The sequence below is a fragment of the Dromiciops gliroides genome, chromosome 1, assembly GCF_019393635.1.
Source record: "Dromiciops gliroides isolate mDroGli1 chromosome 1, mDroGli1.pri, whole genome shotgun sequence".
NCBI lineage: Eukaryota > Metazoa > Chordata > Mammalia > Microbiotheria > Microbiotheriidae > Dromiciops > Dromiciops gliroides.
Window position 1 is genome coordinate 677,123,739 of NC_057861.1, and position 17,133 is coordinate 677,140,871.

At 37.0% G+C, this 17,133-nt stretch overlaps 1 protein-coding gene across 5 annotated transcripts in view; it reads left to right on the forward strand.

Moving 5' to 3' along the window:
- DOCK3 (dedicator of cytokinesis 3) overlaps positions 1-17,133 on the forward strand; it is a 529,377-nt gene that overhangs the window by 212,965 nt on the left and 299,279 nt on the right. For all 5 annotated transcript variants that reach the window (XM_043985259.1, XM_043985293.1, XM_043985275.1 and 2 more), the window contains exon 5: positions 10,708-10,804. In XM_043985259.1, the coding sequence (XP_043841194.1) occupies positions 10,708-10,804 (97 nt within the window). The remainder of the gene's footprint in view (positions 1-10,707; positions 10,805-17,133) is intronic.

The window sequence follows — 17,133 nt, forward strand, 5'->3', positions numbered from 1 at the left end:
GATAAAGAATGAGGTAAACAGAACCAGGAGAAAATTTCTGCAACAAACATTGTAAAGACAAATAACGTTGAAAGCCATAAGAATTAAAATCATCCCTGATTTCAGATGACCAATGATGATGCAAACATCTACCTCTTTGTCTAAGTTGATGTATTTAGAATTCAGAACAAGACATATTTTTAAACACAACCAAAAAGGGATATTCTTTTTTTGCTTGACTGTACATATTTGTTATTAGGAAGTTGTTTTCTTTTTTTCTGATTAAATGATGGTTAAAAAAAAGAGAGAAACTAGATTTCTATAAAAAACATATTTTTAAAAACTAAAAATAAAATAGTAGAATTATTAGAGTTGGAATAAGAAAACATGTTAACTACCATTTCCAATTAACTAACTGACAATGACACTTAAACTTAATTGCTATTTTAATTGTTTTAATGGCCATTTTAGTGAGAAAATCTCATGCAATTACCAGTAGAGAATTAAACAAAACTTTTCTCTTTTAAAACATGGATTTCATTTGAATTCATATTACTAATTAAATTTTCTAAGCTGATCAAGCCTTTGAGACAGGGTTTTGAAGGAATCAGAGAATATGAAGCAAACAGCAGAACCTCCATATGAGGCAGGAAAATATATTTTCTATCAATTTTTTTGTTTGTTTTGGTTTGGTTTTTTGCAGGGCAATGAGGGTTAAGTGACTAGCCCAGGGTCACACAGCTAGTAAGTGTCAGGTGTCTGAGGCCAGATTTGAACTCAGGTCCTCCTGAATCCAGGGCCAGTGTTTTATCCACTGTGCCACCTAGCTGCCCCCTTCTATCTGTTTCGACCAGAAACCACCCAAAAATGTATTGAAAATGAAATACTAGGGACATAGCCAAGATGGCAGAGTAAAATAAGCATTTTTCTAAGCTCTTTCAATATTGCCCTCTAAATAAAATTTTAAAATGTATGAAATCAGGGCAGCTAGGTGGTGCAGTGATAGAGCACTGGCCCTGGATTCAAGAGGACCTGAGTTCAAATCCAGCCTCAGACACTCAACACTTACTAGCTGTATGACCCTGGGAAAGTCACTTAACCCCAATTGCCTCACCAAAAATAATAAAAGTGTATGAAATCGGGGCAGCTAAGTGTCGCGGTGGATAGAGCACCGGCCCTGGATTCAGGAGGACCTGAGTTCAAATCTGACCTCAGACACTTACCACTTACTAGCTGTGTGACCCTGGGCAAGTCACTTAACCCCAATTGCCTCGCTAAAAATAAAAAATTTTTTAAATTAAAAAAATAAAATAAAAGAGAGAAAGATCAGATCAATACATTGGTCATAAAACTGAAAAAAATGAAAAAAGAACAAATCAAAAATCCCCAACTAAAAACAACAAAATAAAAATTCTGAAAATAAGAGAAGAGATTAATAAAATTGAAAGTAAAAAAAATGAACTAATAAATAAAACCAGGACTTCATTTGATTGTTAAAAAATCAATAAAATAAATGAATCATTGGTTAATTTTATTTTTATTTTCAACTAAATAAAATTTTTTGTTAAATGCCTACCATGTGCCAGGCACTGTCCTAAGCTTCAGGGTTATGAATAAGAGTCCTTTCCCTCCAGAAGTTTAAAACGTAATGGGGAAGGTAACAGACACTAGCAAGGGAGAATGAGGTAAAAAGGAATGCTGGGTGTGGGGGCATATTGTTCCAAAGAATCAAAACCAAGAAGAGGAGCTGGTGGGAAATAGTGTTACTCAGAATGTTGTGAGTCCTTTATATAATTTTCCCCCTTTTCTCTTTTTCATGATTACTATTATTAACTATTTCCCTTCCATCCTATTCCCTTCCCCATGATATTTATTCTATTATCCATCTTCTTTCATCCTATCCCTCTTCAAAAGGGATGTCCTTCTGTCTGTCTCCTCCCCCAATTTGCCCTTCCTTATTTTGCCCCTTTCTCTTTATCCCCTTTCCCTCCTATTTTCCTGCAGGGTTAGAGAGATTACTCTACCCAATTGAGTGTGTATGTTATTCCCTCCTTGAGCCAATTCTGATGAGTGTTAGGTTCTTTTGCTGCCCACATTAAATAGATTACTCCACCCAATTAGGTGTGTGTGTTAATCCCTCCTTGAGGCAACCCTGATGAGTTTAAGGTTATTGAGCCTTTTCAGGTGAGTGTAAAATTCATTTCCTGCCCTGCTCCTCCCCGATCTCTTCCCCTACTCCATAAGCCCTTTCCTTATTTCTTTCATGTAGGATTTCACCTCATGATACCTCTGCCCTTCTCCCTTCCCCAGTGCATTCCCCTCACCCCTCAATTTTACCCTAATGATGGCATCATGGGGCAGCTAGGTGACACAGTAGACAAAGCATCCACCCTGGACCCAGGGGAATCCCAGGCAAAATCCAGCCTCAGACACAAGTCACCCACTGCAAGACCCTAGGTATGTCCCCTAACTCCAATTTTTTTTATGGTGTTCTGGGGTCTTGTATTTGAAATTAAAATTTTCCATTCAGTTCAGATCTTTTCATCACAAATACCTGAAGGTCCTCTTTTTCATTAAAATTCCATTTTTTCCTCTGAAAGATTATGATGAGTTTTGCTGGGTAGGTGATTCTTGGTTGTAATCCCAATTCCTTTGCCCTCTGGAATATCATATTCCATGCCCTCTGGTACTTTAATGTAGAAGCTGCTAGATCTTGTGCTATCCTGACAGGGGCTCCACAGTACTTGAATTCTTTCTTTTTGGCAGCTTGTAATATTTTCTCCTTGACCTGAGAGCTCTGGAATTTGGCTATAATATTCCTAGGAGTTTTCCATTTGGGATCTCTTTCTGGAGGTGATCAATGGATTTTTTCAATTTCTATTTTACCTTCTGCTTCTAGAATATCAGGGCAGTTTTCCCTGACAACTTCTTGGAAGATGATGTCTAAGCTCTTTCCTTGATCATGGTTTTCAGGTAGACCAATAATTTTCAAATTATCTCTCCTGGACCTATTTTCCAGGCCAGCAGGTTTTTCCAGAAGATATTTCACATTGCCCTCTATTTTTTTATTCATTTATATTTACTTTATTGTGTCTTGGTTTCTCATAAAGTCACTAGTTTCCATTTGTTCAATCCTAATTCTTAGTCATTTGTTTTCATCAGAGAGTTTTTGTACCTCCCTTTCCCTTCGGCCAATTTGGTTTTTCAAGCTGTTGACTTTTTTCTCATGTCTTTCCTGCATCACCCTCATTTCTCTTTCCATTTTTTCCTCTACCTCTCTAAGTTTATCTTCAAAGTCCTTTTTGAGTACCTCTATGGCCTGAGAACAATTCATTGTTTTCTTGGAAGCTTTGGATATAGGGGCCTTGACATTGACATCTTCCTCTGAGGGTTCACCTCGATCTTCCTTGTCACTGGAGAAACTTTCTATGGTCCTCAGCTTTTTCTGTCTGTTCATCTTGCCTTTCTTTTACTTGCCTTTTAGCACCTTAAAGTGGGGCACTGTTTCCAGACTGCAGTATCCCAAGCTTCAGAAGTCCCAGGTGGTATGATTTAAGGAGGATCAGGTTCTTCACTTGCCTTGCCTGTTCCCTGGTCTGTAGATGACCCCCAGACCCACTTGCTAATCAACCAGATTTTTGTGTTGTGGTTGTCAGCTCTGATGAGCCTGTGCCCCTCCCCGACCTGGGCCACTGCTACTCAAGCCTACCTCCTGGTTCCCAGCAGGGGTGAAAAACCCAAGTTCTGCCTCAGCACCCGCATAGATCCCTGTAGTCTCCCCCCTGCCAAGGGCTCAGCCCTCTCACCAGACTGAGCTTAGTTTCAGATGATACTGGCACTTCAGCTGATTCAGAGGCTGTGGAGGTTTCCTTCTCTGGTGAGGCCTTCCTGGGACTGTATCTGTGTCAGGGTGACTGTGGGTTTGGGCTCCACTCCTTTCTCAGCAGAGCAGCTCCCTCCTTCTGGCCTTCCAAGTCGTTCTTGGTTAGAAGTTGATTTCAGCACATTCTTCTGTGGGTTTTGCTGTTCCAGGCATTGTCCTATGGCATTATTTTGATGTGTTTTGAAGTGATCATGTCATGAGTTTGAGAGCTTAGTGCCTTTCCTCCTGGTTAATTTGATTTTCAAAAAGAAAGAAAAAAGCCAAATTACCAATATCAAAAATAAAAAGGTTTAATGTACAACCAATCAAGATAAAATTAAAGCAATTATTAGGAGCTATTTTGCCTAATTGTATGCAAAAAAACTGCTGACAACCTAAATTAAATGGATGAATATTTACAAATATATAAATTTCCCAGATTAACAGAAGAGGAAATAGAATACTTAAATAATCCTATCTTTTTAAAAAAGAAATTGAATAAGCCATACATGACCTAACCTAAATGGGCAAAAAAAATTCTGGACCAGGTGTGTTTGCAAGTGCATTTACCAAACATTTAAAGAACAACTCATTCAAATACTATATGCTATATTTGAAAAAATTAGTAAAGGAGGAATCATGCCAAATTCCTTCCATGACACAAATGTAGTTTTGATACCTAAACCGAAGAGAGGGAAAAAAAACAGGAAAAATATCTATAGACAAATTTCCCTAATGAATATTGCTGCAAAAATTATAAATGAAACACTAGCAAGGAGATTTCAGAAATGTCACAAAGAAGAAACCCTATGACAAATTTGGACTTATTCAAGGAATATAGGGTTGGTTCATTAGGAAAACTATAAACATAATTGACCATATCAATAACAGCAACAAAATCATATGACTATATCAAGAGATGCAGTAAAAGCTTTTGACAAAATATAATACTCATTTCTATTCAAAACATTAGAAAGCATAGGAATAAATGAGCTTTTAAAATTGATAAATAGTATCTATCTAAAACCAAGAGCAAATATTATCTGTAATAGGGATAAACTAGATGCCTTTCCAGTAAAATCAGGGGTGAAGCAAAGATTTCTTTTATCATCATCATTATTCAATATTTACTAGAGATGGCAGCTATAGCAATGAGACAAGACAAAAGAAACTGAAGGAAGAAGAATAGGCAATGAGGAAACAAAACTATCATTCTTGCAGATGATATAATGGAATATTTAGTGAATCTTAGAGAATCAACTAAGAACTTGTTGAAAATTAAAAACTTTAATAAAATTGCAAGATAGAAAATAAACCCACATAAATCATAAATATTAATGTATATTTCTGAAAAATCTAACAGGAAAAAATAGATAAATTCTATTTAAAATAACTGTAGAGGGCAGCTAGGTGATAAAGCACTGGCTCTGTATTCAGGAGAACCTGAGTTCAAATCTGGCTTCAGAAACTTGACACTCACTAGCTGTGTGACCCTGGGCAAGTCACTTAACCCTCATTGCCCCACAAAAAATAAATAAATAAAAATAATAAAATAAAATAACTATAGACAGCATAAAGTACTTGGGAATCAACCATCCAAGACACATATAGGAATTACATGAACACAATTCAAAACACTTTTCACACAAACAAAGAGAGATCTAAACAATTAGAGAAATATCCATGGCTTGTGGGTAGGCCAAGTCAATATAATAAAAATAAGAATACTACCTAATTTAACTTATTTAGTTCTATACCAAGCAGACTTTCAAAGAATTATTTTACAGAGCTATGAAAAAATAATAACAAAATTCATCTAGAGGAAAAATAGGTTAAGATTACCAAGGGAATAAAAAAAAAGTAAAAGAAGATGCCCTAACAATACTAGATCTCAATACTAAAAGGCAGTAATCATCAAACAATCTGGTACTAGATAAGAAATAGAGTGGTTGAGCAGTGGTACAGATTAGGTACACAATACACAGAAACAAATGACTATAGTAATCTAGTCCTTCATAAACCCAAAGATCTAACCATTGGGGCAAGGACTTACTATTTGACAGAAAGTGCTGGGAAAACTGGAAAACTGTCTAGCAGAAACTAGGCATAGATCAGCATCTCACACCTTATACCAACATAAAATCAAAATGAGTACATGATTTAGATATAAAGGGTAATATAAGCAAAGCATGGAATAGTTTACTTTTCAGATCTATGGATAAGGAAAGAGTTCATGACCAAGCAAGAGATAGAAAGGATCATGGTACATAAAGGAGATAATTTTGATTATATTAAATTGAAAAAATTTTGCATAAACAAATCCAGTGCAATTAAAATTTGAAGGAAAGTCGAAAACTGGGGAGAGGGGAGAATTTTACCACAAGTTTCTCTGACAAAAGTCTCATTTCTCAAAAATGTAGGGAATTGAACCAACTTTATAGAAATAAGAACCATTCCCCAATTGATAAATAGGTCAAAGAATATAAACCGGCAGTTTTCAGAAGAAATTATAGCTGTTAATAATCATAAAAATACTCTACACCACTGATCATTAGAGAAATGACATCTGATTGGCTAACAAGACAGAAAAGAAAATGACAAATGCTGGATGGGATGTGGAAAAATAGGTGGCACACTAATGCAGTATTAGTAGAACTGTGAATTGATCTGGTCATTTCAGAAAACAGTTTGGAACTATGCCCAAAGGGCTATAAAATTTGACCACAAAATATTACTATTAGTTTTGTACCCCAAAGAGATCAAAGGAAAAGTACCCATATGTACAAATATATTTATAGCAGCTCTTTTTGTAGTGGCATAGAATTGGAAATTGAGGTGATGCTATCAATTGGAGAATGCATGGATAAATTGTGGTGTATGGTTGTGATGGAATACTATTGTATCATAAGAAATAATGAGGGGGGGCAGCTAGGTGGCGCAGTGGATAGAGCACTGGCCCTGGAGTCAGGAGTACCTGGGTTCAAATCCGGCCTCAGACACTTAACACTTACTAGCTGTGTGACCCTGGGCAAGTCACTTAACCCCAATTGCCTCATTTAAAAAAAAAAAAAAAGAAATAATGAGGGGGATAGTTTCAGATAAACCTGGAAAGACTTATACAAGCTAATGCAAAGTGAAGTGAGCCCAATTAGGATAACATTGTATATAGTAACAACAAGATTGTAAAGATAATCAGCTATGAAAGACTTTGCTACTCTGTTTAATAGAGTGATAAACAAAAATTCCAAAGGACTCATGATAAAAAAATGTATCCTCCACAAAGAGAACTGGTGAACCCTGAGTGTAGAGGGAAGCTTTTTTTCCAATTTCTTTCTTTTTCTTTTCTTTTCTTTCTTTCTTTCTTTCTTTTTTTTTTTTTGCAGCATGGCTCATGTGGAAAAATGTTTTACATGACTTCATATGTATAATGGGCATTATATTTCTTGCCTTCTTAATGGGTGGGGGAGTTGGTGGAGGGTCAGAGAGAAATTGGAACGGAAAAAAAAAAGAAATATGATACTGGTCATTCAAATTCCCCCAAATGTCTCCTTTAGCCATAAAACCAGGTCCTAGTTACATTCCTTGTTTCTTTGTTTTATTTTGTACTGTATGAGTCTGTGCCTTTGGAGGGAGCATAACTTTTTCATCTACTCTCCCAATAATTTGGTATTGTGCTGAGTAATGCTTTTATTCTATTGTTCTTCATATAGCTTAAGATGCTTGTATGACAGCCAGTTGTAAAATTTAATAAATGATAAATATAAAAGGAAGCATCTAGAATTTATTTCATTCTATGGTTCATCACACTCTTGGCTTCTCCAAAATAACCAATATTATTTTAATTTGTTCAATAGCTATCTATCTTATAAGACAACATTCACTTGTAACATGATGTAGATAAATATCTAGAAAAAATAAATTGAAAAGTAGTCAGAGAAGTAGGTGGAAAACCAAGAGAAGGCAACATAATGAAATCCTAGAGAGAAGAGAATACAAATGAGAACAGGGTGAGCTCAGGACAGATGCGGCCCTCAAGGATCTTAAATTCTAATGAACCCACAACATGTAAATAATAAACTAAATATATACATATATACACATCAATATAGACACACATATATAACTAACAAATAATAAATATATAAAATCCAAGAGAGAGGGAAGGAGGGAGAGAAGGAAGAAGAGAGAGTCTGAAAGAAGGCATAAGCAGATGGCACTAGTAGGAAAAAATCTCCAGGAGTAAATAAGATTTAAGCTGAATCTTAAAGGAAATCAGGAAAACTAAGGGTTAGAGGTGAAGGAGACAAACAATCCAGGCACAGGCAAGGGCTTGTGCAAAGGTTCAGAGATGGGAGATAGAGACTCCATATCTCTGTATAATCTTCATCTTAGGCCTGACAGGTGCTTCCTCCTTCCTCCTTTTGGAATCACTTTTTTCCTTGAAGATTCCTTTCTTGGTTCCTCTAGCTGATAGAGCACTTCTCAAAACTACCTTGTATGTGTGTGTGTGTGTATACACACACACACACATACACACACATATATACACACAGTCATGCACACACACACATACATGCAGAATACAATGTAATTTTGTACTTTGTATAAATGCACATACACGTGTGTATGTGTACACACATATACATACATGTATGTGTGTATATACATATATAGTCTGTCCGTACCCATGTTGTACACATTTTATCCTCCATTAGAATGAAAGCTCTTTAATAAGCAATGGCTATTTCACTTTTGTCTTTGTATTACCAGTGCTTGCCAATATTAACCTTGGGCATAGTCATTACTTAATATATGCTTGTTGATTGATCTATTTTATTAACCGAATTGGCAAAACTCTTCAGTATACTGGCATAACTGTTATCCTATAAACTTCATGAGGACAGGGGCTGCCTTCTTTACACCTCTCCCAAAGTTACCTAGCATGGAGATCTATGCAAAATTATCTCTTGATAGTGGGGGGGTTTTAGCAGAATTGGATCAAAGTTGAAAAGCCATCTCTTAGATACTTAGTGTAATAAAGAAAATTGACCTAGCATTGTGTTTCATTTCTTATTAATACATAAACCACTGAAAGAAACTTGATTTTAGCTGAGCTGCAGATTTGGCCATCATGAGTAACTTCAACATCATTTGCAATGTGCCTTTGTTCTTATTTTTTCATTTGATTAGTTCACTAGAATATCAGTGCATAATGATGTGAATATAATTATCTTCTTAAACTTCCATAGTGTTCAACATTAACATAAGACTTCTGTTAAACATAGTTGTCCTTTTGTCATTTGCTTTAAAATAGGAACAGATGCTTCTTCTGTTCCTCACAAAATACATTTTCTCTTATAACTGACAAGTGGATAATATCATTATTGGCAGGAAAGTAATGACAGAAGATGTGAATTTGGTTGTATTTCAGGCTTACTGATTATTTCCTAAAAATAAAATTTTTATCAGCTTTCAAAAGGTGTGAGCATCCTTCACATTGACCAATCCCTTTCCTTCCTCACCATGTTCATGTCCCTCTATTTCACCCTGTGACATAGGGAAAGATCTTAGCTTAAAAAAATAAAGGTCTCCCACTGCATCCAGGGCCATCTCCAGTTGTTCTGATACACATATATATATATATATATATATAATTATTTAATTATTAATGATTATATAGTTATTTAATAATTTATATATAATCTTACCGCTATACCCAGATGGCTTTGGAGGAGAGAGTGAGACTGGTAACTTTGCACAGCCCTCCTTCACTTAAATCTAATTCATTATGAGTCATGACATCACCTCCCCATGTCATGGTCCTCTTTGAGAACAAAGGACAAACAACAGCAACAAGACTAAGAGAATATATACACTCAGCATTCAAATCTTGCCTTTCCCCTTCATCTAATAATGGCTGTAAAAGTCTAACACTAAGAAAACAGGAAACAGAGAAAGAGCTTATTAAATTTTTAAAAATGTGATGTGTGACTACCTCTAGGCTGCCTCTGATTTATTCTATGCTATGTGCCTATGTCCTGCAACATATGCAAGGGAACAATTCTTTTCCATGGGAGTTTATATTACATTTGGAAACAAGAGAGAATAGAACAACTGTCTCTTTTTAAAAGGAAAAGACTTCTTATGATTTAGAATTTTAAGAGACCTATTACTACAGATCATTTGTTCCAACCTCTTAATTTTATAAATGAGAAAACAGAGCAGCCCAGAAGGATAAAGTGCTATTTAGAAATTAACACAAGTACTGATTAGGTGATACAATGGATGTGAACACTGATCAGGGAGAGTCATCTTCATGGGTTCAAATCCATTCCCAGACACTTACTAGCTGTGTGACCCTGGACAAATAACTTAACCCTGTTTGCCTCAGTTTTCTCATCTGGAAAATGAACTGAAGAAAGAAATGACAACCCATTCCAACACTTTGGCCAAGAAAACCCCAAATGGGGTCACCAAGAGTTGGACACAACTGAAAAATGACTGACTCTGTCACAAGTGACAAACTCAAGTCTCCACTGCAGGTTCTCTGCCAAATCCAAAGTTCTTACCATTAGAACATGACGATAAATGAAGTGAAAATGGGAATTTATATCATAAAGACATATAGACTTAGTGCTTTTTAATCATCAGTTCACTAAAAGAAATTATTGTAATATGTTTTAGCCACAATGACAGGGATTTCAGGCAAGAAGTATAAGCATATAGACATTTGTACAGGTTTTTAATGTGAATTAAGTAATTGGCAAAATCAGAATATGTAGTATATTCTGATTTTTCTGTCCCAAGAAACAAGTGTTCAGTTTTGCCAATCCTAATGTGGGTGCTTCTTTGTCTCTGTTTTGTAGGCAATATGAAACTGTTGTTCCACTGGAAGATTCTATCGTGACAGAGGTCACCGCAACACTGCAAGAGTGGGCTAGTCTCTGGAAGCAACTATATGTGGTAAGTATATAGTGAGAAGCAAGAATCTTGGGACAGGATCCATTCTTGTAAAGCTGTAGATAATGGCCAATAATGTTTTCAATCATAAAGTACCATCGTATCAATTAAAAACCACCTTGTGGCTTTGGGCATCTTAGGAACCTTTCAGTAAGAGATGTGAAATATTTCTGTGAGTAATGCACAGACATTTAGGGATGCCTCTGAAAATTGTTTACTATGAACTGAAGATTTTTACAGGGACAAGTCACGTCAATAATTTCTTGTAAGGAGCATTAACATTATTATGCAGGGGGCAGCTAGGTGGTGCAGTGGTTAAAGCACCGGTCCTGGATTCAGGAGGACCTGAGTTCAAATCTGGCGTCAGACACTTGACACTTACTAGCTGTGTGACCCTGGGCAAGTCACTTAACCCTCATTACCCTACCCCCCCCCAAAAAAAAGCAAAACATTATTATGCAGTATTTTCTCAGTAGGGGCTTGGTAAAAAAAGAGCCCTGGTGCTTCAGAGTTTTCAGTGTCAGTGACAGTCAAGTTGTACAAACAGTGAGATAGACAGTTTGTACATACTGGTTTGCCTTTCTTGCTATCCCTGGTGCTTAGTATAGTGCCTAGTCCATAGTAGGTCCTTAGAAAATGTTTATTGACTGGCTGAAAAATATGTAACAGGAACAGTGCTATAATTAAAGGGACTTTATGTGATGGATTATCAACAAAAAGGCTGGCATCTAGAACATGTTAAAAAGTTGAAATAAAAGTGAAAGACTCAAAATTCACAACCATCTGTTTTCATTTTATGTATATTATAAAAAAATCATTTAAGTAGAATACATTACATTTTTAGTTCTTCATATTAAATAGATGAATATGTATCATTATATTAAGCCAAATTGGTCAGAAAATCACATGGTATTGAAAAAGTACAGAAAAGAGAGTCTGTTCTTCTGTCTCTCTTTAGTAAATCTGTCTTTCTCTACTTTGAAATTACTCTAATTCCAGATATGAAATAGGCGTTAAGAGTAAGGCAAACTTGTCTTTAAAGTGGTCCATAAGTACGAGAACATTTTGGGCCGTTGTTTTGTTGTACCTTTAATTCAAAATTACTAGCTTTTGAAATGAAGTTGTTTTATTGATGAGCAGTAAAAAGATTTATTACCATAACCTGTGTAGTCAAAAGCATCCATGCCAAGTAGGTTCAAAAAAATCTCATCAGCTTTGGATTTGTTTGCATTGTACCAACCCGCTAATCCCTTCTTTTCTTCACCATACCCACCCTATCTACTGTTCCCCAGCTAATTACACTAATTGAAAGTGTCTGCTTCCAATAAATTTTTTCAGAGTTCTTACACAAACATACATTCATATGAAAAAATATTAACAGAGGAAGAGTAGAGGATCTGACCTGGATTTTACATTTCACAGAATATAAAAAGCTTCCCATAGCTCCGACTCCAACCAGTCCAGAGGACCCTTACATTTCACCCCACAACTTTCACCAGTGGTTCAAATCCCTTGTCCTGCCAAGCAAAAATAAAAAAGCTATGGAAAATTAAGAAAATATAACATAACAACTGATCACTAAATCCCAAATAGTAGCACCAATCTTTCTGAACCTTCTGGGGCCCTTAGCAAGGTTGGCTTCCTCAGCAATCTGAATATGCAGTCTCTAATTACTTGTCCCTCTTCTGTCATTGCCACCCATTTTAGATCACAAGATTGAATTTTTCTTGGGTTTATTTATAAGGAAAAAGAGAATATGAAAACTCATAAATACTACTGCAGAGTGAAGTAATTATAAGTGCAAATTAAAGAATGCTACCTAAATACTGACTAGCTGGTAATTCAATCTCCTGATGTGTTTGGGATAGTTCCCCAGGCTTGCTTCATTCCCTCTGATTCTTTCTTAGCCTAGAACATCTTCCCTCATAACCTGCTTGAAAATGTCATCTTTCATCTCAAAACAGTTCCCACTCCCAACCCCAAATTAGAATTAGCCTACCTGGGTAATCTAGTCTGTGCATATCGGCCCATCCTAAAATCCCAGGCTCATAGCCAATCAGGAAGTCCTGGTTGCCTGGCAAATTGTGAATATTTCACTTACATTCTCTTGTAATCTTTCAGCTAGCTAACTTCTAGTCTGTAGCCAAAATAATACAATAGAAGTAAACATAATGTTGTTCCTGTTGCCTCGAAAAATCAGAATAATTTCTATTTGGAGTCAGAGGACCTGGATTTGAATCCTGGCTTTGCCACTTTCCACCTACGTGACATTGTGCAACTCTCTCTATTGCCTCAATTTCTTTACCTATCATTAAGGGGATTGGAATAGGTGACCACTGTCCCTTCCAGTTCTAAATATATGATTATATCAATCCAACACACATTATTCTTGGTATTCACAAAAGCTAATGTTCTTCCTTAGGATTAATTCTTTAAAATCCTCTTATGCTCATTTCCTTTTCTTTTAGGTTTGTTTGGATTTCTTACAGATAATTTTCGTGGCTGGTATTAAACTATTCTAGGGCAGTGAGGTGGTACAGTAGATAGATCATTGGACTTGGAGTCAGGAAGACTAGTCTTCCTGAGTTCAAATCTGGCCTTAGACACCTCCTAGCTGTGTGCAAGTCACCTAACCCTGTTTTCCTCTGTTTCCTCATTCATAAAAATGAACTGGAAAAGTAAATGGCAAGTCTCTCCAGTATCTTTGCCAAGAAAACCCTAAATTGGGTCATCAAGATTCAGACATGACTGAAACAATTCAACAACAACAAAATAAAATCATCGGAACACTGCTCTAACTGCCCTTAGGGGCCATGCTATAGCATTATGGAATAGTCATTAAAAAAGGGTTTTTTGAAAATTTCATAGTAAATCCCTTTAGCCATGATAGACTTGCCTTGTACTATTGTAAATAATACAACCAACCTTTTTCAATCTCCTTTCAGAACCGTTATGTTTGTTCTGCCCTTCATGAATTAAGGTGCCCATAGACTCTGTCCTGGGCTCTCTCCTCTTCTCTTTCTACATTTAATTTTGGTGGTCTCATCAGCTTTAGTATGTTGCAGATAACTCCCAAATCTATGTATCCAGCCACTTACTCATATCTCCACTTATCTTTCTCTCCTGACCTCCAGTCTCACATCTGCCACTGGACATCTCCACTTCGATGTCCCATAGTCACCTCAAACTCAGCATATCTAAAATAGAACTCATTATCATCCTCCCTAAAAATTCTCCTCCTTCTCACTTCCCTATTTTTGTTCATAGCATCCTATTTCTTCCACCCTTGCACTGGCCACAATCTATTCCTTTCCCATTGTTCCCTTTCCCCATCCCTGGTAAACCAGTTCAGGACTACACTGTCATCTTCTCTCAAGTCCCTCCCCCCCCCTTATTATATATAAGATTTCTCCCTTCAAACTTAGCCTTAGATTACTCTCACCATCTGCCACCTTTACTCCTACTCACATGCTGCTGAACAAAGCTGGAGAAAATCATTAAACTGTGCTGAGTCCACTACATGTTTACAATATGTAATCTCTACCAGTCCTTCACTACAGCAAGGCAGTCTTTCTACACCTCTTTAATTGATTCTCTATGCCATTCACTACAATGGCTTTTCCAAACATTTTCATGCCTCTTCGAGCTTCCCACAGTGCCCTTTTTCTCTATTCTCTCACCTGAGAATCTTTCCTCATATCACTAAAAATTAAGGCCATTCACAAAGAGTTTCCTCTTCTCCCCTGCTAGTCATGTCACATCAAGCAAATACCTTCCTCTAGTGTCTCTTTCTTCACTCCTGTTTCACATGAAGAAGTGCCTTTCTTCTTACAAACTCCTTTCTATGCACAAATGATCTCATTCCACCCTATCTTCTTCAACACATTTTCTGTTCTACCATCCCTACTCTGTCATTAATATTCCATCATTCCCTGTCTATTGGCTATTTCTCTGCTACCAAGAAATATGTTCATGTTTCCCACACCCTGAAAAAAACCCTCATTGATCCATCCATACCTGCTAGATATCATCCTAATATTACCTTTTCCTTTTGTGACTAAGTTCTTTGAGAAAGCTATCTACAATAGCTTTTTCTACCTATAATAACATTTCCTTTCTTCTCACTCTCCTCTTAATTCCTCGTAATCTGGTTCCCAACCTCATCATTCAACTGAAAACTGTTCTCTCCAAAATTACCAATGATCTCATTCGTCATCCTTATTTATCTCTTTGCAGCCTTTGACACTGTTGATCACTTTCTTCCCTTTGATATTCTATTTTCTCAAGGCTTTGTGACACTGCTCTCCGTATTCTCTCCCACTACCCAGACGATGCCTTCTCTGTCTCTTTTTGTGGCTCTTCATCTATGTCATGCCTGCTAATGTTGGGCATAATTCCAGGCCCTCTTCTGCCTCCATACTGATTAACTTGGTGATCTCATCAGCTCTTCTGGTTTCCTTTATGTCTGTACATAAATGATTCTCAGATCTACTTGTCCAGTTGCCTCTTTTCTGACTCCAATCTTGCCTCTCCAACTCCTTTTTAAATATCTCAAACTGCAGATGCAGCAGACATCTGAAACTCCACATATTGAAAGCTGAACTAATTATTTTCCCCCAAACCCTCCCTTCTTCCTAACTTCCCTGTTACTATGTTGAGTACCACCATCCTCCTAGACTTACAGCCTTGTTCCCATATTTAACTTCTTATCCTTTTTCCTTCCCTCCTTCTCTTTCTCTCTCTCTCTCTCTCCTCCCCAACCCATATCCAATAAGTGGTCAAATCTTGTTTTTCCTTTGAAATAGCTCCCCAGTTGTTAATGTTCCCTTCAAATTCCTTTTTTGTTTATTGTATATGTATGTATGTGTGTGTGTATATCTGTAATATGCATATATATATATATATATATATATTTCCTGCATCTGCTTCTCTATGAGCATGTATTATCAAGCATGTATTATGCAAGTTTCTTGAGGATTTAGGGACCGTCTCACTTTTACATTCTTATTTCCATAATGTGCTGCAGTGACTGGTACATGGTCATTAGTTTGTTATTGCTTGTCCTTCATTCTGAAAGAAGACATTGACATCAGGGAGGTGATGTCATGATTTGCAATGAATTCAATTTAAGTGAGGCAAGGCTGTACAAAGTCACCAGCCTCACTCCTTTCTCCAGAGCCATCTCGGTCCAGTAGCAAAATATTCACTAGGATAACTGGAGATGACCTCAGCTTCAGTGGGAGAACTGGGACAGATAGGTGGTTCAGTGGATAGAGCACTGGGCCTGAAGTCAGGAAGACCTGAGTTCAAATCTGGCCTCAGATACTATCTGTGTGATGCTGGGCAAATTACATGGTATATAATTAATGTGTGCTTGTTGGTCGGGTGCTGGAGAGATCAGGGATGACTCGTAATGTCATTAAATTTATAGCCTACAAGGGGAGTTAAGGGGCAGCTAGGTGGATAGAGCACCAGGCAAGGAGTCAAGAAGACTCATCTTCCTAAGTTCAAATCTGGCCTCAGATGTATGACTCTGGCAAGTCACTTAATCCTGTTTGCCTCAATTTCCTCATCCATAAAATGGACTGAGGAAGGAGATGGCAAACCACTCCAGTGTCTTTGCCAAGAAAACCCCAAATGGGGCCATAAAGAGTCAGACACAATTGAAAAACAACAACAGGTGAGTTAAAACACTAGAATAGATAATGACATAAGTACACTGGGGGAGTGAAAAACAAAATGAGGCCCAAGGGCAAGGAGTGAAGGGTAGCTTGTTGTCACAGGTAATCTTGGAAAACTCCTTGGAGGAGATGGCATTTGAATTGGGTTTTAAATATTAGGTAGGAATTGAGTAGATGAAAGGGGGGGGGCAGCTAGGTGGCACAGTGGATAAAGCACCGGCCCTGGATTAAGGAGGACCTGAGTTCAAATCTGGCCTCAGACACTTTTGACACTTACTAGCTGTGTGACCCTGGGCAAGTCACTTAACCCTCATTGCCTTGTAAAAAAAAAAAAAGGCGAGAAGAAAGAAAGAAAGAAAGAAAGAAAAAAGAAAAGAGGGTGGGAAGATATTCCAGATGTGAAGGATTGCATGAGCAAAGTCACAGAGATGGGAAAACTCAAGGCATTTTGCCAGGGGCAGAAATTAGTTCATTTTTACTAGAACGTAGGGGGCATGTATGGACAGCTAGAACTGTAAACTGTAGCTCAGAAAAAGATAACAGTGAGCATTTACATAGGACCTTTAATGTTTTCAAAGTGCTTTACATATATTATCTCATTTGAGCTTCCCAACAACCTTTTGAGGCTGGTGCTATTATTATCTACATTTT